Genomic DNA, 23,402 nt, shown 5'->3' with positions numbered 1-23,402 from the left:
GCCATCGGCAGCCTGGTTTCAGCGAGAATTGCTCTGAGGTGCTTCGTGATGCGAACATTTCCACCACTACTCAGAAATAAATCATCTAGCCCAGGTGGTTTCATAGATCATGTCCCAAATCCTATGAGAATTGAATCCAAGATTTTATGAGAAAACTACTCAATATAATGTCAGAAATCTACATGGAATTCTGTAAGAAAACCTGTTTCTCCTGAACGTCTTGCCACGATTGTAATAGAATAAAATCTTCAAATTTATAAGAATCTTTAGAATTTCGCATTCATTACTTTGCCTTTGTCCCTCAGAATCATGCGCGGAAGAATGGTACTCAATATTTTTGTCAATTCTGTCAGAATGTTGACCAAGATTTATACCGTTATCATGTCCAAGTTGCTTAGGGCTGTATAACCAAAATACGTTAACTTTGTTTCTCTATGAGAAATGGGCATTGACAGAGAACTACAAATATCCAAAATATCAATATCACAAAATTTGAAAAATTTCACAACACCGATTGAAAAGTTAAGCACCAGATGAAATCTCTCAAAATCATGGATGTTTTTCTTTTGCAAATTTGTGTTTTTTTATATTGTTTGGGATATTGGGTAGATATTGTTGAAACATCAGGTAAAGAAAAATTCAGAAACTCAAAACACAGTTGATATTTTAGTTATCAAAACTACTGTCATTTTGAGCAATTTCACCTGGATCTTTACTTCTTAAGCGGTACTGTCAAAAGTTTTAAATTTTTAAATACTGAAATTGAGGATATTTGTAGTTCTTTGTCAAAATTTCAAGCCGATTGTTCAAAAGGAAACAAAGTTACAGCATGCCAATGATGATCATTTTGTGTGAAAAATCGGCTTTCATTACTATTATTAACCAACAACTTGTGTTAATGTTTGAAAGAAATTTAGTTTTATTATTAAGTAGCGAAAATCTCCTATAAGAATCTTTTTGAGATCTGCTTATACTAGTAGGATAATTGCCATTGTGGAAATTACTGGAAGTTCTTGCATTAGATTTTTACAGCATTTTCGGAAGTGAATTCTTAAGAAATACCTCGAAACATATCTTAAGAAATCTCTGGCGCATTTTCCGGCCGAAATCCTGAGAGAATTCAAAAGAAATATTTGGATGAATATCTGGAGGGGTTTCTTGAAGAGGCTCTGGAAGTATCCCAATAGAAATATCACTAACTGGAATCCACATGAAAATGGCATTCTACCTGCCAACAACGTGAAAAATTGGCGTAGAAACGCCTTGTGGTATTTGTATAAGGTTGCACAACTCTTACTAAATTTATTTAAAACTTCAGAATAAACTTTTGAAAGATTTCCCAGTAAAAAATCCTAAATAAAAGAAAGGTCTGCTGAAATATCCTGGAACTGTATCTGAGAAGAATTCCATAATCATTTTTGTTAAAATTACTGGAGGTAGTTGCGTTCGATTTCCACAGCATTTTCCGAAGCAAACTGTGGAGAAATTTTGATAAACGTCTCTTGAAAAATCCAGGTTTCTGGACATATTCCTGAGAGAATTCGTGGGGATTCTTGAGACGAATTTCTGATACCTGGAGGAGTCACTGAAAGTGTTCTGGAGAAATCATAAGACTTGTTTAAGCCTTCTCTCGAAGAATCTGAGAAGAAATTCGTGGAAAAAAATCACCTAGGAGGAAAAGAAAACGAAAACTAATGGCTAGAGACCATTTCGGTTAGGGAAGAGACTTCAGAGACCTTCCATCGAAAACTGTGACTTCTTAGAGACTTCCATTAAAATTGTGACCAAGTCTCTAAAAAAAAAGACCCGCTCCCATCCCTTCTTTTCGAATAAACAATAATAAACTCACCGCAATAAGGCTGCTGCTGATCGACTCCTGTCCCCGGCCGGTGCTCTTGAAGTGCTCAATCACCTCCCACTTGGGCTTCTTGGGGGAACTGGTGCTGTTGTTGTTGTTGGAGGGGGCCGCACTTTGCTCGTGGATGGTCATCGATTGGGCCGGGCTGGCACTTTCCAGCTCCAATGTCACGCTCGATGTGGTCTGCAGCTCCGGACCGGAAGGTTGCTGCCGCAGGGATGAACAGCGGCGGGCGAATTTGTTTTTGCGCAGAGTGGCAAAGTCCTGCGATGGTGGCGGAGAAGGAAAGAGATGGACAGAGTGTTAATACTTCGTTGAGTACTACCCAAAAAGGGCGAACGGTTAAGTGATGGATTATTGTATTAGAGTTGGTTGGTTTGAAGAGATTATCGATAAAGGCGCACATCTTTCATGAGCTGTACTAGCGAGTTACAGAAGTGCAGTTCTATCGTTTTACTCATTTCGTATATTTGATAATTTAGGATAGCATACTTAGAAAACAAGAAATTTGAATTCATTCTTGGTAGGATTCAACGTCTTCCAGGTAAAACTTGTAAATGTGTTCTGTATACAATTTAAAGAACAATTCCTGAAGAACTTTGAGGAAAGATTCCAGACAAATGTTACACTATGGGACCATACAATTTTCCCCTATTTACCACTGCGGAAATGAAGTTTTGTCCATTTGCGAAGCAGACACGGAATAATAACTATGAAAGTCCTTATAACACAATAAGCTAATCCAACTATCCCCGGAAAGACGTAAGACTAGAAGGAACAAAATGATAAATATCAAATTACCTCTCATTTTCAAAATGTAGCCAAAAATCTATTATAATTCTAAGCAGCTGCTCGTGTGGCCACGGCTCAATTGACTAAGTGTCACAATAATTCAGAAATGGCATTAAATTTCCCGTATCAAGCCCGCGGGAAATTCATTCGTTACCGCTCCGCCATGACACATGAGCTTCACGAAGCAGCTGTCGGATGGCCAATAAACAAACCCAATAAATTTGAACCCAATTTAAATCCAAACCAGCCAAATAGCCCACATAAAAGCGAACGTGTAAGCCTCTACGTTCACCGAAAGCGAAAATGCAATTCACACCATCCACGTGGATATAATATGCTTCCACCGTCGCACACCTGCACTGCACTTGCAGCTTGGTGTGGTAGCCAATATCGAGCAACAAAGGGGACGACGATTCAAAATGCCAACTAAAGATCAAATGCATTTTACATAGAAATAACAAAGTTTTACCTGCAAATAAGCTCACAAAATTTCCTATTGAGAACAAATCTTTTTTTTTTCATAATAACAGTTCGTATAATATTGATTTCTATGAAGTATTTAACCCAAGCCTGAGTGAAGGCAAAAATATTGAAACCCTCACTGCTCAGTGAATTCTTAATGGATTCAAATGAGTTTTTTGTCAGTTCACTGGCCCACATATCTAGTTTTTAGAAGTTTCCAGAGGAACACGTAAATATTCCTGTGGCCGGAGTTATTCCGGTGGGTCACTGGGTAAAGTCGGGTAAAAGAGGGCTATTTTTTGACATGCCAAGTTACCTTTATTTATTTGCAATGACAATCATTTCTCGCGTTGAGTATCATACAGACGTATCTGCAATGATCGATTTCTCTTCGTCGATTCTTTCTTTTGATTAATGCACGAAGTTCAATCGATTTTGGTAGAATTATACGATGTAACATGATGAAGGACAATGTGTTCTTTCTACTAAAACGAAAAAAGCAGTCAAAAACAGGCACCTGGCTGAGTAATTGGCTAAAGAGAAAATCAATGAAGAGAAATCGATCATTGCAGTTACGCCCTTATGATACTGAACGCGAGATTTTAATTTGCGTAAATCATTAAGATCTGATATTCATATAATGAGTTTTGCACTATTTAAAATAAACCGTAAGTGGCTATTCGGACGTAATTTCCGGAAGATCCGGCTTTAGATTTGTTGGATACTAAACCGTTTCAATTCTTGAAAAGTAGAAATCAATAATAATTGTGCACTGAAATGCCTTTCCATAAGCATGGCACAGATGTTCAGATACAAATTGGCCACTTTATCGTAAGTTTGAGGCGTCCCGGGACCCGAAAATGGTTATTTGTAGACTCATCAAATGCAAAACTCATAGTTATCCAATTCAATCGTTTCTCAAATGGTTTACACCGATGCAATTATATTAAAATTCCCTCATGTAGAGACCGCATTATGGCCGATTCTGGAAATTATCTGTGACTTGAAATTTGCCTACCTCCAGGGGTAAAACGCACAATACCCTCCTCACCCAACCTGACCCAGTGATCCACCGGAATAACTCCTGCCATAGGATTATTTACGCGTTCCTCTGTCCACTTCTAGAAACTAGATGTGTGTGCCAGTATACTGACAAAAAAATCATTTGAATTTACAGTTAACTCTCCCTCACTCGATATTCTGTACCGTGCTGCATCAATACCCGGACACTTAAGTTTCCATGAATGTTCAAAATCCGTTTTGAATAGTTTTTCTTCAAAAGTGATCAAAGTGTTTTTATGCAACGAATACTTTCATGTTTAATCTATGCAAAAATGATAAATTTTCCTATAAAATTGAAGAATTTATTAAAAAAATAATTAAAACCGTGGAGCATGTCTTGTCCTTAAATCCGGACACCAGCACATATCATGTCTGTAAATCCGGATACTTTTGAATCAAAATCCGGACAGCTATTTATTAACATACTGTTAATAAATCACTAAATGTAAAACTTTTCAAATCAACTAAATAAATCACGCTCTAACGTTGTGGGTGCGTTCGTCGACACTATCAATAAAATCACTTGCACGGCGTAGGAGTGACGTTCAACTGGAGCAACTTGTCTGTTTTGTTATATTTAATTGATTTGAAATGGAAACTAGATGATAAATGAATTACAAACGATCAGCGTTGTTAAAAGCAAAAGTTATAATATAAATGGAACATGTTAACATATTTGTTTTGCCTTAAATTAACGAATATTATCATAGTGTCCGGATTTTGATTCACCACGGTATCTCGAAATTTTCCCTAACTCGATGGAATGCGCGGTCCCTTCAATCTAGCATACTTTGATCCCTCAGTAAGTTGATACCACTCAAACTCGATGTTCCCTAACTCGATGCGATCTGTTTCAGTTTCCTATCCAAGATTACCTCTCTAACTCGGTATTTCCATGAACATTTTCAAATATTCCCAAAATGTTAATAAATTTCATAAATTTGATAATTATGATTATAAAGATAGTAAAATGAAGGTTGACAAGTCATTTCAGGGTGATAATAATTGATTTTTTGAAGACTATGCGAAAAGTGTCACGTTGCTAAGTGTACTAAAAATTTACTATTTTTCACTTTTAATTTACTATTTTGAAAATAATCAAAAATTCAAAAATTGAAAAATGTTTGTTCTGTATCTCGATACCCCTCTAACTCGATGGTTCCTTCAATATCGAGTTAGAGAAAGATGACTGTATTAAGAATTCTCTGAGTGGTGAGCGTTTTAGAAGGTGGTAGGTCATTTGGCATAAAGTCGTTTGGCATAATGAGTTTGAAACCAAGAATTTCTTAAGATGACATTCGTTTTTACGTTTCTATTGAATCTTTCTGCTGACATCAGGCTTGTTTTCGAGTCATTTTAATTTCACGTGTACATCCTGTTTTGCATATCTATAAAGTTTGTTTTTACAAAGTAAAGATCAAATCTTTTATCATTTACCTTAGTTTTTAGTCATATGTGTTGTTTTAAAGGCATTACACCTGGCGAGCACGTTTTCCATATATGTAGTTTTGACTAAACTCCGCTGAAAAATTGCCTGATTGAAACAGTATGTTACCGTAACCTTTCAGACATACTAAGGAATAGCATAAGACTGATTATGGGAAATTTTAGCGAAAAAATGTGCATATTTTAGATAAAATATATGCTTCTGAATAACGTGCGAACTAACTGTAATGCATCTGAAGCAACGCATGTGACTGGAAATTAAGGTTAAAAAATAAATATGTTATCTATGTACAGTGAAGACAAATGTTATAGATGTCCAAAACTGGATATGCACTGGTAATTAAAATTCATACAACCATATTTTTTCTATGATTACTTATTTTACTGACAGGAAATAGTAATCACCCTGTAATGTGTGCATTCGATGGTTTTCTTCAAGTCGAGTCTGGTACACGACACTGAAGACAGCCTTACAGTTGAGGTCGAAATACGCGCATCTGTCAAAAGATACGCATTCTAGTGGAATTAAATGGTATAGTACCAATTTAGTTTTTTTTTCATCTACTTATACAGCCATTCCATGAAAAACCGATCTAGTGGGTCACCGAATTCCGTGAAAATTTGCTATTTTGTTTCTTATCCGAAATAAGGATACACGTATTTTTGGATTTTTAGATTAGGGTGACCATTTCCGAAATAGGGTGACCAGAAAAATCGCGATTTTGCAAAAATTTTATTTCTAAAAATATTATAACTTTTGAACCATTCGACTGATTTTCAATCTTTTTAGAAGAAATGAAGGCTAAAGATTTTGAATTTTCAGGAAAAATATAAAATTTCACAAAAATTATGGTTTTTACATGAAAAAACTCAATAGTTTCCGTTTTTTCGTGTTTTGAAGGCCTCGGGACCAAAGGGGCTATCGCTGTTCTCATTTTTTCTTGAAAGTTCAGAAAATTTTACGTATACTGTCAAATTTTCAGCGATGCATGTTTTTTAGTTTTTGAGATATATTTATTTTTTGAAAATAAAAAAATCAGTCATTTTTTATCGGCACACACTGTAGGTCTCAGCGCATTAGATCTGTAATGTTTAAAAAAAATTATAACTTTTGAACAGCTTAACCGATTTCCAAATTTTTTTTGTATGGAATGAAAGCTTAAAATTTCAACTATTTAGGCAAAATTGAAAAATCTGATAAAAATATGTTTAAACGTGAAAAAATATAAAAATTTCTAGTTTTTTTTTTTTAGGAATTTTCATATATTATAATGTGAAATTTTTTTTTTTTTTCAAAGTTTTCTATTTTTTTCTATTTTTCTGAAAAGTTGAGACCTTAAGCTTTCATTCAATAAAAAAAGATTGGAAATCGGTTGAGCTGTTCAAAAGTTATGATTTTTTTTTAACATTACAAATCTAATGCGCTGAGATCTACAGTGTGTGCCGATGAAAAATGACTGATTTTTTATTTTCAAATAAATATATCTCAAAAACTAAAAAACATACATCGCTGAAAATTTGACAGTTTACGTAAAATTTTCTGAACTTTTAAGAAAAAATGAGAGCAGCAATAGCCCCTTTAGCCTTTATTTCGTCCAAAAAGATTGAAAATCGGTCAAACGGTTCAAAAGTTATAATATTTTTAAAAATACAAATTTTGCAAAATCGCGATTTTTCTGGTCACTCTATTTCGGAAATGGTCACCCTAATCAAAAAATCCAAAAATACGTGTATCCTTATTTCGGATAAGGAACAAAATAGCAAATTTTCACGGAATTCGGAGACCCACTAGATCGGTTTTTCATGGAATGGCTGTATAGGTATTCCACTAAATAGGTCGAAGATTTATTATCGTAAAATTATTGTTTCCTATTATGATCTTTTCGACCGAGTCTAATCTAGCTCTAATAAACAGTCCAATCTAAGTCAATAGCCAAACAGTGAACGAAAACTAAATTAAGAAAAAGCAGCTATAGCAAAAATGCTTATGGAATTCTTATTCAAAAATTTAAATCATTTTACACATGTTTCAATTTCAGCAAACATCAAATCTACAATTTTGAAATCGAGATTTCAAAGTATGTAATGACTAACAATATATGTAAAATATGTTAATTGAATTTGATGCAACGTTAAGATTAGGTTTTCGGAAATTTTGTTAATTGTTCTGCGACATAGTTTATTGGTATACCATAAAGTAGTTTAAATACTTGACTAATTTAACTAGTAAAGGTAAACAAAAGATATCGTACTGCAGCTTTAAACAAGTTTTTCCATGCTATATAATCGCACGGTGTACAAATCTCGACTACTTTTAAGTGCCTCGGGTATTTTTTTCGAAACCCTTATGATAAAAGATTACAAATATTTTGATGGCGAAAATTTTCCAATGCTAGGCAATAAAAGCAACTAATGCGACTAAGAAACATCCACGCAACAGTTAAAAATGAGAAATTGAGTGCCAGAAATGCCGATACCCATCAAGTCAGTACCGGTATTCGGGTACCAAAATTAAACCCGTGTTATCGATACGTTGGTACCCTAGTTATATCCTAAGTATTTAGATTTAGTAAGTAATTGAGAATATTTACAGCAGATAGATGGTAATTTCGTTAAAATGAAAACTGACTCATTTTGCCAAATTAGCGCATTTTGAACCCCTCTGCCCTAACTATGTACAGGTGCTGCACTCAGCAGCTCGCATAGCGCACAGCGCGGGGAATGCACGGTGTGGTAACTCACTTACCAGCTTTCCATCGGCGGTGGTTCCGTTGTTGGCAGCCTTCCGGTTGACTCGCAGCGAGAATCGCTTGCACCAGTCTCGGTTCTGGTTTTCGGTCGAGAACGAACGCAGCAGGGGAAGAGGCGATGTCATGGCTCAGTATCTCCCTCGCCTCTACCTTGAAATCGGTGCGTGGTGGGTTTCCTACGGGACGAGCGGTGTGCTTACAGTTAGGTCCGATGGTTGTTGCTGCTTGGACGTTGTGCCGTAGTTCCTGGAAGCGAGAGAAGACAAGACAAGAACCCCGATGAGAAATGACGGTTATCACAGAATTAGCATCATCGGGTATTTCAGGCCGCCCTAGTCGTGTGGGAGCGAGGGTGGTTTCTCAGTTTGATGTAAATTAATTCGAAATCGTTTATCTGATCCAGGAATGTTGGAAAACCACCGGATTGGAAACATGAAAAAGGGTTTCAGGAATTTAGGCTAATGGATATGCAAGTGGAAATTAATCTCTAATCCCGAATGGAAAGCCTTTGCTATGGAATTGAAACCGAGAGCATTACACTCTCCTTTCTACATTTAATTTAATCCCGTTTTTCAAGACATGATGAATTTGGTGAGTGAGATTCAAGCACGTATAAGTAAATTTCAAGAGAAGGGGTTGAAATTATCTCAAAGGCAACACTTCAGCAAAACTGATCTCAATATAAGTTAAAGATTTCTAAAAAGCAAAACTTGTAATTTCTGCCATATGATATGGGAACTGGAAGAACTTATGGAGGTTTTTCTGATAAACTTAGTCCTGTGAAAAAAGAAACCAAAATATTTAATACACAGCTAAATAAATGTTGTAAATTTAAGTCATATTTGGAGCATCAAAATAAACGTAAATTTCAACGACCAATCTCTTATTCTTCATTCGTTTTCTCTCTAAATGTACACGATCATGTAAAATTAAACCAGTTTTAGTTGAAAATTGACTGTATATTCATTTAAATTTATGTGGTACTGTTATACTACATGAGTTTGATTTTGGATATTTTTTCTTCATACTTGCGAAAAGGAAGGTTTCTCCTAATACTTCGAAAACTCAACTTATAATATTCTAACATTAACCAAATGCACTTTATTTGCAACCTCAAATAGATATGTTGTCACGATGAGAGGGGTTCCAATAAATTGGTCAGACGGCGTTAAGTATCTACGCCTCATGCTAGATAAAAATTTTACGTTTAAAAATTGCGTTCAAGCCAAATGTAATGTACAATAAAAATATAAAATGTCTATATTCACTTATTAACAGAAAACCAAATCCTTTGTGTAAAGAACAAGCTTTTGATCTTCAAACAAATTTCCAGACCGGCCATGTTGTATGCTGTACCAATATGTGTTAGATGTTATAATACCAGGAAGTAGACTCTACGAATGTTCCATGATCTAATTTTGAAAATGTTTCTGAAGCTATCAGCACTTTTTTGGACTTTATGCATAGGGATCTTTCCTTCTGAGTATATTTTAGATTACAAATCAATCCTATTATTACATTAAAAAGTTTTCTATAGAACATCTCACTTAATCCCTGTGCTTTGAAGATGTTTTTCTACATCCGACTGTGTTTACACGGCTAATTCTGGGAAGAACGCACCTCGCAGCTGAACTGATTCCCACGTCGACGAAACATTCCTCGCTAACAATGAAACCCGTAATCATCCCTCTCGTAGTCATCGGTCGCGTTTCCACAGCCGATTCGCTTTCAAAGCTATTGAATCTAGCCCAATCCCACCTCCCCCTACTGCTAAGAAAACTTTTCTCCCGAAAGGCAACCCGAACAGATCAGCAGGTAATTTGCGTTAATTCCCGACTATTATTCAAATCAGTTCAGAAAAGCCTACCCCAAAATTTGCTCCTTCCTTTTCAACCCCGGAGTCAGTCGGAGAAGCACCAGTTGTCTTCGAACTAGATCGAAAGATAACACAACGCAACCCTCTAGCTCATAGGTTTCCAAACCTTCCGGTTTTACGACCCAACTAGCCATGAAGTGTTATTGAGAATACCACAGTTTGGGAATCACTGTTCTAGCTTCTTCTACTTCCCCCGACCGGGCCGAGGAGAGATCCACTCGGAAACTGTTTATCTTTCGGACCGGTTTTGAGAAGACGCGTTTCATGACCGGAGTGGTACGAAAATTTGATGAAAGCTACCAACCGGAAGGAGGACCAATAACCAATTTCCGAGTGCGTTACTCTTCTTCACGGTCGGACGGTGACTTTTACGTGGAAATTGTTTAGATGGGAGGAAATGGCTTGTGAAGGTTGTTTTGATTGTCTGTGCAAATGGCTGGAAGTTAGTGGCTTATGATTGGTGTCTTCCGGTGAAATGGGGTGTGTTGAAATTAATCTTCTGGGTTCTATGCGTCCGTGCAGTCGTTTACTGTCAAATTTTCAGCGATATGTGTTTTTTAGTTTTTGAGATTTATTTTTTTGAAGATGAAAAATCAGTCATTTTTTATCGGCACACACTGTAGGTCTCAGCTCATGAGATTTTATATATTTTAAAAAATCATAACTTAAGGATAAGGAACAAAATAGCAAATGTTCACGAAATTCTGTGACCCACTAGATCGGTTTTTTATGGAATGGCTGTATATGTGATTAAGAAAAAGATTCATAATCGATATGTCGTTCGATTATGTAAACAAAATTTTAACCTGAGAAGTTTTTCACTAAACCTTCCGCAGAAGTTAAGTATGGAAAACAAATGAATAAGATAATGAAATTGTGAAACCGAGTAATGAAATTGTGATCACTACTTTAAACACCTCAATTTCCTGTCAGTTGAGGAAATAATCCACCGGTAGATGGTGTTTTCGGGTTGGAAATATTCTCGACTTCTCAGGGCATAGAGTATCTTCGTACCTGCCACACGATATACGCATGCAAGAATGGTCATTGGCATAGTAAGTTCTCAGTTAATAACTGTGGAAGTGCTCATAAGAACACTAAGCTGAGAAGCAGGCTCTGTCCCAGTGGGGACGTAACGCCAGAAAGAAGAAGAAGATAGTGTTTTCAGCACCAACCAGGGGTTTCCAAAACCCACCAAGAACGGATGGCCCAATATTGTAGCAGACGGCGTGACCCTTTCAAACCCGACATTTTAATTTTGTCCAAAAAAGTTTTAACTTGTTGATTTATATATCAAGCCCTGAAGATGGTCAAATAGCCGGACCGAAACGTCGGCGATAATTAAAAATTAGTCAACGCAATTAATAAGACTGAAAGTCGAAACTCCGAAAATATCTACCACCTATCCAGTCGAAACATACTACTATTTATTTTTTTTTTTCTATGGACCGTAACACTACGGAAGACCCCCTCCCTCCCCCTGTTGCGTTACGTAATATTTGAACGATCCTTTTGTAATTATGAACTTTAAGTCAGCGTTCAGTGGTATGAAGATATCCACAGTATAAAACATTATTTCACTTAATATTATATGCTGATTATCAATTTGTTACTAGTGGCTTTTCCATCTGTTGCTCCATCTCTTCGCACTCCAACTCTTCCAAGCGGCGCTTTTTATCCCGAAATAGATGAGTTTGCTGTCTTCGCTTCTGTTTGTATCGTTCCACGGGTGCCTTGCTGCAGCATCATTGCCCGCGCTGCATTCTTCTCGTCCAAAACCGTCTGACACTCCTCGTCGAACCAACCGTCGATTTGCTTCCACGAACCCAATGGTACCTTCCGCTGCGTTGTTTATGGCTGCTTTGAGACTACTCCAGCAGTCCTCAAGAAGGGCTTCGGTGAGCTCTCCCTCTTCCGGCAACGCTGCTTCAAGGCTTTGCGCGTAATCTGTTGCGACTTCGGGTAGCTTGAGTCGTTCCAGATTGTACCGTGGCGGGCGTCGGTACCGAATGTTGTTTACAACGGAGAGTCGTTGGCGCACTTTAACCATCACTAGGTAGTGGTCCGAATCGATGTTTGCGCCGCGATAAGTTCTGACGTCGATAATGTCCGAGAAGTGTCTTCCATCAATCAAAACGTGGTCGATTTGCGATTCAGTTTGTTGGGGTGATCTCCAGGTGTACCCATACGGGAGGCTGTGCTGGAAGTAGGTACTACGTATGGCCATGTTTTTGGAGGCGGCGAAATCAATCACTCTAAGGCCGTTTTCGTTCGTAAGCTGGTGAGCGCTGAACTTCCCTATAATCGGTCTAAATTCCTCCTCCTGGCCAACCTGAGCGTTGAGATCTCCGATAACGATTTTGACATCATGGCTTGGGCAGTCGTCGCATTCACGTTCCAGCTGCACGTAGAAAGCGTCCTTATTGTCATTGATTATGCTGATATTGAAGAAACGACCTTTGATCCTCAACTTGCACATTCTGTTGTCGATTGGCCACCACCCAATCACGCGCCTCTGCATTTCGCCTATCACGATAAAAGCTGTGCCCAGTTCATGTCTGTTGCCGCAGCTCTGGTAGATGGTATAACCATCCCTATACGTATGTAGCGTCGACCCTTTCCAGCAAACCTCCTACAACGCTACGATGTCGAACTTGCGGAAAGAATGCGGGTACTTCCCAAGAAATTGAGAGACTTACAGTTCCATGATCCGAGTTTCCAATCGTTAGTCCGTTTTTGATGCCTGGGTCTATGCCGATTGTTCCGGTCCGAATTTACATTGTATGCTTCCTGTACTGATGATTTTTACGGCTGGCTTGTAAAGCCTGCACCAACCCCTTGTCTCGCCGGAGGATCATCGTGCACAGCACTGTTTAGAGTCCCACGCTGGCACTAGAACGATGATCAGCCGCTCCTAACATGGAGAACAGACGCTCTGATAAGCTACACCCTCAGAAGAAAGGAGCGCCCCTTCCCTGTCAGCATACCACCAAGGTCCCACCAGGGTTAGTTACCCGATCTTCTCTACGGTTACTCGTACCCCAGGCGGCTCCACGGGGAGGTAGGGATAGGAGTTACTGGACAAGAGGCTAAGGACCACAAATGGGTTCTATTTTATACCTGCAGGTACGCGAATCACCAATGCTACGCATTGTCCAGTCATTTACCACCCATTGCACAGCTTAGCTATACCAATTTTTTTCGAATTTGGTAATCATACGAGAATTTCGGAATTTGTTACGGAACCACTAGGAGGCCTAGATTGCGTTAGGTAGAAATTATCTCTGATGGTTTATTTATGGAATCCTGTAAATTTTAATGTGTCACACGGATCAGTTCTATCAAATGTTTGAATTGGCCACTTCTTCGGAATCCCGGAACCTGTTACGGAGCCAAGTCAATATTGGTCAACACAGCCAATTTCGATTTAGATAACTAGGGTAAGGGATCTAATTTTCGACCCAGTGCTAATTTTCGACCCATTGATAGTACAAACATTATTAAACTACTATTTCAAATTTTGAAACATTCATAAATCACTGGAATATGCCATTACTGTTATACCTGTCATGATCCAACAAAAATTGCATTTATATAACTCAGTTTTGATTCAAAATTGATTGATCTAATTTTTCAGTGTCTGAATCAGTCCTTTTTTCTTCCATTGATGAAAAATCGACACATTTGGAAAAGGCTCAAATCAGTGTAAAAACTGAACAAAGTCATGTCCAATAGATAAAGTTTGATGAAAAGAGATCAAATTAAGTCATATTGTATTGATATTACTGCATCAATAAGCGAAACCGTTTGAAAATTGAAATACCAGGTTTCAATTTTCGACCGGTCGAAAAAGCATGCCATGATTTCAGCAGGTGATGTGTTTTAGTTTTCGACCCTTCATCAAAAGTATACATCGTTCATAACGGTGGTGCCTCTTTTTTAGAGATAAATTGCTTGCTGCAACGGTTCTTAATCAAAATGGTGAGAAATGTACTGATCCCGCTTCAATTTCATCATAAATATATGGGTTAACATATTACAGCATCCAGAACAGTACAGGCAAGTCATCCAGCAAGTAGCATCAAAGTTAGTCAACAAGAACTCGGTTATGGAATTTCGAAATTTCATATATTCAATTTAAGATTTGCAGTCCGTTTTTTGTCCTGGACAGGCCACAATGGAGGAAAAGACAGAATTTGAAGTGTGAATTGCGGAATGAGTCAGCGACGGAGATGGCCAGTGAAACGTGACTCAATATCGTAGTATGTTAAAGGGTTCCTTGGTACTGCTGAAAGGCCCAAAAAAAACATCCTCCAGGTGAATTGGTAGATCTAGATGGATGTAGTGGAGGAGAGAATCCAAAATTAAGAGACAAGAACACGATGAAGAACGAATCAAGCAAAATTGAACAAAAAAAAACAATGCACCGGAACGGCTCATAAAATCAATGTCGAAGCCTAAAAAACCAGTCTAAGTCAAGCACTAAAAAAAGAATTTCAGTTTTTTTGTATGAACTACTAAATAATAAAATGAAATAAATGTTTTAAACAAAATGGTGTTACATGATTAAATGCAAATATTCCATTGCTATACTATATCCTATCGCAACAATAGAATGTCATGTCCATGAATACTGGTTTTCCGTTGTCATACAGGTTGTGCATAAATCATGATATCGTAATGCAAAACTTTATCACACAGTACCGCAATAATTATTTAAAAAAGAGGAAAAATAATCGAAGAATAATCAATATTAAATTGATAATTTTTGCACATATATTAATGTTTAAAACTTCCCACATCGCCTTTACAAGTGCTCTCAAAAAGAGGAAAAGGAAATTCACTCCCTTCAGATAAGCACAGACTTGATAAAAATTTCGTAAAATAGTGTTTCCTCAAACAATATACCGATTATAATGTTTCAATTTAATATTGCTTATTGCTATTTAATATAACTTATTTTAAAATTAAAACACCTTGAATTGTGGAATACGCCTAAATGTATGCAATTCCCTAAGGAAATTCTTCATGCTTTATAATAATTAGTGAATTATGTTTTATTGAACATATTTATGAAAATTTTGACAACGGAGTCGTTTTCGGCGATGTCATTTTTTAGTAACAACCGCATTTCTCCTGCTCATATCGTTTACAGAACTCATGTGAGACATAACTCTTTTATGGTATGTTTAAATTGAATTATAATTGACTGCCATTTCTTGTTAATTTGATGACATATTTCAGCGAAACATTTCAGCCAAATCGCCATACAAAAACCGAGTGGTGAAAAAACGGCTGCGAATTTGTATGTCACATCCGGGTCAATATGACCCGAACACCTTAAACGTAACTTTTTTGGAACGCCTAAGGAAGGTTAAACATCATTTTTATAATTGATGATATCTGTTTTCATAAAGCACTGTGATTTATTATGAACTTAAATGTTTATTTCTTTACATTTGCATACATGCAAAAAACCGCTAAATATGGAAAAAATAAGAAAAGTATCTTGCTTCGAAATCCGGACACATTTATTCTGTTGCTTCGAACTCCCAACACTTTTGGTTGGAATTCCACACACTTCTTTTTTTAGGTACTAACTTTTTGGGTATTTTTATTAAATTCAACACATCAAATATAAATTTAATGAAACTGTTCAATTTACTACACGTAGTCACGAAAGAGTCAAGTCAAGTGGTTTAGGATTGACTCTTGATTTAAACCCCCCAGAAATACACTTTCTTCTCTTAATTATTCCAAAATAACTGTTCGTTAGTTATCTGGACACGAAAGTTCTGAATGATCTGAATTTAGCTCCGTATTCACTAAATATTCGTGTGCGTCCGGCTGAAAGTAGTTTACTGCCTATTCCGGACACCAATAATTCACCACAAATAACCAATAAATACCTACAGCTTTTTTGGTTATTTCCTCTTCACCGCAGTAGAACACAATAGTTCACTTGTTTTATTCGCATACAAACACTGTTGTGACGGAAATTGTTTGTGAAACTGGCAACACTGAATAATGAAAATGATCAATAAAGTTCGGGAGGCCGTTTCTATGGTAGTGCGGTGAGAACACCAAAATGTATGTAAGTATGAAAATCATAGAGAAACTTAAAAGTAGATGGAGTACTGGGTACCTATGAATTTCGATCCTTAAAGGTACACGGTACTCATTCTACTTTTAAGTTTCTCTATTGAGATTCTGCTCAGAGGATTCGAACATCAATAAGAGATATAAATCATAATTTGTTAATATTTGTACTGGATAAACAATTTTCAGCAATGAAGCGGCGAGCATGACAGCTGCTGTCAATTTTTGCGTGTTTCTGCCAAAGGCGACTTTTCCCCTCCCCAACAGACACAATAACATTATGATGGCACTGTTTTCAATACAAATGGATATAATCTTCCTCTAATGGCAACTGTAAGATGCAGTCCAATAAGGGCTGAATTGTGTTGATACGAATTTTGTTTTTTATTTTTAATATTTTGCTGCCTACTGCGATACATTAGCATCTATAACTTACAATGCAAGTCAAGGAATAGTTGTGTGACAAAGTATTATGAGAAAATTTTAATTTTTTATTATTAAAAATATAAAAAACAATCATATTGTATTGCTCTCGAAGCAAAACGGGGTGACGCTATTGTCCATTGCATTCCTTCGGAATATCTTCGGATCCATATGACCAATGATCAATAATGTCATAGATTTCATAACAAGAAGGGTGTTTTGGAAACTTGTGAAAAAATGGTGCAAAAATATCGGGAAACAATAAAGTGTAAAAAAAAACAACAGATTCTTAAACTAGAAAAATATCGAGATGTAAACAAGTTATCGCGATTTGAATATTTGTTTGCGGTTAAAATGCGGGTGTTTGAAGAAAAAAAAGAGAGAGTGAGAGTCTATATAATGTTAGGGTGATTCAAATTCATTGCTTAATTCTAGGGTTAGTGGGTTATTTACATATTTACAAATTCATATCAAAATTATGATCAGCTGATACTGATCATTCCGGCCACCTTGAAACGATCACTTCGTTTCAACAACTCTCTCGTTACTTCTCGTGATACTCTTTCTCTCGTACTCTCGATCGGGTGATCTTCGGTGGTTCGACACGAAGTACTGCTAAATGGACCCATTCACAGTTACCAACGTTGATTGACGACTAGTAGAGTTGAGAGTTGTATGGGTGAATGTGATCCGTACAAGACGAGCATTGGAGATACCATGAGAGTAGGAAATCTGGAACCAAGAAAGACCCGGTAGAACGAACGACGAGAGTAAAACCAAATGGAACGCTAATCACCTGATTGCGCTCTGAATGCGCGTTGAGATGGTTTCGGACCACTCTACCGATCTTAGTGGTTGCAGTAATGGTCAGCAGTTGCATAGCACTAATGGACAACCATGGTTGGATGCGATGAATTAATTCGAAAGGGACAAACACGCCTTGTGTTGAATGCAAGTCGGCGGTTAACTAGAACGTAGATCATTCGGCTGAAGCTCTTCTCGACTTTGAATATTCGTCGATCAATAAGAGGCGGGATGAAAACAATGTTGACGACTTCGATGCCATGTAGAACTGGAACAATGAAAGATCCGGTAGATCTAACTGAGGAGATAAGATTATTGGAACGCTAATCACCTGATTGCGCTCCAAAAGCGCGTTGAGTCAGTTTCGGACTGCTCTACCGGTCTTTGAAGTTTCAGGAAATAGTAACCGATGAGCAGCATTTCAGCTTTTGGTAGGTGAACGAAGGATACTGGTGGATAATCTTCTGAAGGTGCTGGACTTGAAGTTCTTGTCTGAATATACTTCGAGGACTCGAATTTGGTGATCTGACGCTTTGTATCTGCTTCGATTTGAATCTTGGCATGCTTGTGTGGTATCTTATCGTAGTGGCAGAACGTTGATTCGGAACGGCTGAGGTTCCGGTAGGCGTTTTCTTGGTGGTTTTAACGTGTTTGGCCGTCAGAAGGTAGAGTGGAGATTCTTCTTGAACATATTCTACGTGCTTGCGTTTTGTTTGCTCTGTAGTTACTGGCTTACGATTGCGTTGCTGCATAAGATCGTACGAGTGGGGTAATTCGATTTTCTGGGATTTGGTGTTGGTGACTTGCGGATAATCGGACCGAAAAAGGTGTACGACGGATCCTTCATCGTGAATTCGTGAGGTAGTGTTTGTTTTTAGATCAATGCTCTGGTTTGGTGAGTTTATTGGGTCATGATCGACGGCCTCAGGCTCCTGATAGTGTATTGGTTGAATGGGATGATTCACCGTTGCTAGATAGCAAACTGGCGAAGAAACAGCGGAGTTTACTGAAACCTTTCCGGATACCGTCCAATTGGCATGGTATCACTGATTGACAAATAATGACCAGTGTGGAGTTTGTGATAGTGCTCTCCACCTATGATGATGTCGATCATGCCCGGTACATTGAATTGCGGGTCGGCTAATGGAACGTTAGGCAGGTTCCATGAATCTGTATTGACGATGACTGTCGGAAGGTTTGCGGTGGGCTTCTGCATAACGAGGAAATCGAGTGTGGTGGAGAAGTTGCAAATTTTTTATTTCACCATGGCTGTGATCCTGCCCCTGACCTGCTTGATAGATTTTCCTAGTCCCGAAACAGTAACGTCCACGGTGGCTCGAGGAATTCCAAGCGAATTTGCCAGCTTCTTGCTCACAAAATTGGACATTGATGCGGAATCAAGGAGTGCTCTAACTGGGATTTCCTTTCCGTTTTGATCAATGACGAGGAGAGAAACTGTTTCCAGAAGGACTGTGCTATTGTTGGATTGGACAGCCATGCTTACTTCAGGAGGATGCGATATCTCTGAGGGTCCCGCAATTGCTATTGCGGAGGAATCGGGTTGCTGTGTAGGAGGCTTCGTCGTATCTACATGAGAAATAGGGGCTGTTTCGGCTTGATCATGCAGCATTGAATGGTGTCTGGCGTGGCAGGTTCGGCAACTGAACCTTGACTTGCAAAATCTCGCTTGATGATTCGGACGAAAACAGTTCCAGCACAAGCTTCTCTGCGATACCAACTCTCTTCGTTGGGTTACGGACAGCTTGATGAATGTTGGGCACTGGTGTAGCAAATGCGTTTCGGAGCAGACAAGACACTGAGGGGTACTTGGAATGGGATCGGTAGTAGCTATGTTGGCTACGGACTTCAATGAAGCAGTTATCTTTGCTGGAGGGCCGGCCACCTTGGAATTGGTTGATGAAAAGCGCTGTTGCAGATCGCTTGACACGGATTTCAGCATTCGCACGTACTTGACGTCATCCTTTTGGCGAGTCTCGTGCTCCCAGGATCGAAGGGTAGCCGCATCCAGCTTATTCGAAAGTATGAAGATAAGAGGAGTAACCCAATGAACGACAGGTTCACCTAGCTTGGCCAAAGCTTTCACACGCCGCTGAAAGTCGTCTACCAACGTATTGAGATCCTGTGCTGACTCCTGCTTCATCATCGGTAAATCGAACAAGCCTCGAAACAGTTCTTTCCGCAAGAAACGTTTGTTATCGTATCGCTTCATTAGTGCATCCCACGTAGATGCATAGTTGTTCGCTTGAACGTCTACGCTCTCGAATGGCTTCTTCGCTTCTCCCTCCAACGATTGCAATAAGTAGTGGAGCTTATTGACGGTCGGTATGTCGTCGTTACTGTGGATCATCGAAATGAAGTTGTCTCGGAATGAAATCCACCTTGATTCATCTCCGCTAAATTTCGGAAGGTCGATCTTCGGTAGCCGATGGTGGAAACTTGATGCGCTTTGATGAGTGAGGTTGTTGAAAAACGTTGAATGTTGGCCGGGGTTCATTTTAGACAGTAAAAAAACCCTTGAGCACACAGTATTTTTCCTCAAAAGCTGTGCGAACCTCAACATGCTCCTCGAACTTCTCACTGTCAAGCTTTTCGATTTCCCCTTGTGCACGCTGGAACTCTTGGTTTATTCTGTCCAAAGTCTCCAGACGAACTGCCACTTGGATTGTATCCCGGTCGTGGTTATACTCTGCCACGAATCTTTCCACCACATCTCGTATAGCCAACACTCGCTTTAGGGTCAAGATATTCCCTTCCAATTTCTTTTCCATTTTGTTCACCATCACTCACCACTCGAATCACTCGCGAAACCGAACGTGAACAGTGCAAATCGAACGAAATTCTCCTTCCCGTCGCGATACACTATTCAACGCGAAAAACGACGGAGGTACCACGCAATCGATCGATAGAATCCTTCCCGTCACGTCGTGATACCCCTACACGCACGCGTGCGATCGAAATTGACACGTGAAATCGATATAATAAATCCTTCCCGTCGCGAAGTTCCAGTTTTACGATACGCGTGTCCGCTAAACGCCACCGATATCGCAAAATATCATAAATGCAAAGATGATCTTGATCTTATCTAATTGCCTTTTTCACCACCCAGTACGGTGTACTAATTCCAACGTGCGACACTGTTGGCGCAAAGCAAATAGAAAAAGAAGGCAATCGATGCCTATCAGCCACCACTGACAAAATTGCAAAAACGATTTGCCGCCTTTCTGCAGCTATTCCACCGTACTGATCGCACTACGTTTGTGTGCTCATACCATTTATCCCAATCGACATGCAAGCGTTATCGGCGTGAATATTAGCACGGGCTGTGTGTAAAATGCCCAACCGATCTCCACAAAGAACGAATAGAATGAATGGCCTACCTTTGTGTGGTCTTCGCCTTTGACCACACTTACCACGATGGTGCCAACTTGCCTCCTAGACGCTGGATCCTGGCTTGGGTTGTCCTCCGATCCGGCTCGATAGACCAATGAGTTGCTGGGATTCGGAGGTGTTTCTTCCCGTTCGTGCTTCGAACGGCGCACAGAAACCAGTAGGGACACTTTAGCACTAGGATACTCTATCACAAGTTTTCTTCACTTTCTTAACCGAAAGTGGAAGGTAGACTCTTTATGCACAGGCCTTCTTGAGGCTTCACGATCACCATGAATTGCTCAAAAGAACAGTTTCGTGGATTCACTCACGCACGTATTTTACGATTTCACGCCAACCGATCGATGGACATAGATTTCGGACTTGCAATCGAATTAGATTTGTTTCACTCCACTAGCACACTACACTTTATTCGGTGAATGAGGATAACAATAAAAAAACTGACCGGGTATAGCCTTGCTTGCAAACGCTCGTATGGTATATTTGCTACTGATTTAATTGCCGTTTCTTTGGTAAGGCAGAAAGTTGACCGTTCGTATTCGCTCTCAGTATAGCTCGTGAGAGTCTATATAATGTTAGGGTGATTCAAATTCATTGCTTAATTCTAGGGTTAGTGGGTTATTTACATATTTACAAATTCATATCAAAATTATGATACTGATACTGATCAAGCCGAGTGGTTAGAGCCCGCGGCTACATCAAAGCTATGCTGAAGGTGTCTGGGTTCGATTCCCGATCGGTCCTGGATCATTTCGTAATGGAAATTTCCTTGACTTCCCTAGGCATATAGCATAATCGTACCTACAATACGATATACAAATGCGAAAATGGCAACTTTGGCAAAGAAAGCTCTCAGTTAATAACTGCGGAAGTGCTCATAAGAACACTAAGCTGAGAAGCATTGTCTGTCCAAGTGAGGACGTTAATGCCAAGAAGAAGATTTCTTCAAATAGATTGACGCTCGTACAGTAGATTAAGTATTTTGTGAAAACGAGTTTCCTGAGAATTTTCCTCTATTTCAGTATTCCTAAGGTTTCGTGAATAGCCAAACAAGCGAAATGAGTAATGATGACCATAAGTTATGAAACCATGAATCGATTTAGCGTAGCGCCAGCTGCTTGTTACGTTTTGTATATTTAGCGATAAAAATGGCCAATTTAAATTATGGAGCATCTATTCTGGAATCATGAATCAAATTCCCATGTTACCACAATACCTATCATTTATGATTCCTCTTTTGAATGTGAAGAGTGATAATGTCGGCCATGATGCTACATGGCGTCATGTAGCAGGATCTGGAATCATGAATTTATTAAAACATAAGCGTTACTCATGAATTTAAAAACCTGTCATTTATGATTTCGATAACGTTGATGAAAAATGGTAAATTGAGTAATGAAATCATAAATTCACATTTGAAATCATGAACATAATTAGAGTTTTCAAATTTCCCTGGATTTGATTTCCCGGGAAGCGGGAAATTTTTTGTCATTTCCCGGGAAATCCCGGGATCCCGGAAATTTTTCAAAAACGTGTAAGTAGAGCAAATTTGATGATTTTTTTTTAATTATTCGTATTTTTGTTACCGTCGTTGGGGGTGACAATGGGTCAAAAAAGGATGTGTACGAATTATTTATTGAATAACTATTGCAATTTAACTCCAATAAACTTCAAATTTGGTGTGTATGTACTTTGATGGTACATTAACAACTGATCAAAACATTAAAGAAATATATTTATTCACAGCGGCACCACAAGTGAATGAAAAATGACCCAATCTCACCCCATAGAGGGGGTGACATTGGGTCACTGTAATTGAAATAACTTGTTTTTGATAATATGATTGCAAAACCATTCACAGCTGAAGAATATTGATGAAATACGATGCAAACAAGATGAAAAGATATCTAAGATGTTTCACAAGTATGATAAACCCACTTAAAAGAACGATTATACCAAAAAATTGAAGAGCTATGAGAAAAAATATGTAAACAAAACATTCATCGTCAAGTTAAAATAAATTTTCTATTTTTTTCCCTCGAATTGTCTTCAAACTCTCATCCCCATTGCCATGAAGCCTATTGAGTTTCCCCCAAAGGTGTACTGAAACAGTGATTATTTTAATTCTTCGCAAATAGTTAAATTTCGGAGCGACATTCCACGATCAATACATTTCAGGCAGATGTTGATGTCATAATCACGATATTTCAGTGTTCCAACTCATTTGTTCTTCCAGGAGATGTTTCTATAATATGAAAACACTGATAAATAATTAAATTAAAAAAAAAACAATCCATTTGATAAAATTTTACGATGTTGCTGCGCACGAAACACAGATGCTGGATTGAGAAGTTGTCAAAATGCGTTGCATTGTTATTCAATGTACGGAATCCTCAAATAGACTAGTTTGATGTTTCAGAGA

At 38.4% G+C, this 23,402-nt stretch overlaps 1 protein-coding gene across 9 annotated transcripts in view; it reads right to left on the bottom strand.

Annotated features, from left to right (window-relative positions):
• Window positions 1-23,402, bottom strand: part of LOC5579912 (adenylate cyclase type 6) — a 611,840-nt gene that overhangs the window by 373,221 nt on the left and 215,217 nt on the right. For 8 of the 9 annotated variants that reach the window (XM_021848827.1, XM_021848823.1, XM_021848828.1 and 5 more), the window contains 2 exons: window positions 8,367-8,616; window positions 1,850-2,122 (listed from right to left, as the gene is read on the bottom strand). In XM_021848827.1, coding sequence (XP_021704519.1) covers window positions 1,850-2,122; window positions 8,367-8,495 — 402 coding nt within the window. In that variant the 5' untranslated portion in view covers window positions 8,496-8,616. Of the gene's footprint in view, window positions 1-1,849; window positions 2,123-8,362; window positions 8,617-23,402 lie in introns of those variants that run through there. The other variant, XM_021848832.1, reaches the window with a different exon arrangement.

This window comes from Aedes aegypti, chromosome 3 (assembly GCF_002204515.2).
Source record: "Aedes aegypti strain LVP_AGWG chromosome 3, AaegL5.0 Primary Assembly, whole genome shotgun sequence".
NCBI classification, from domain to species: domain Eukaryota; kingdom Metazoa; phylum Arthropoda; class Insecta; order Diptera; family Culicidae; genus Aedes; species Aedes aegypti.
Note: the sequence above shows the minus strand (reverse complement) of the source record. Positions and strands in the feature narration are given on the sequence as shown.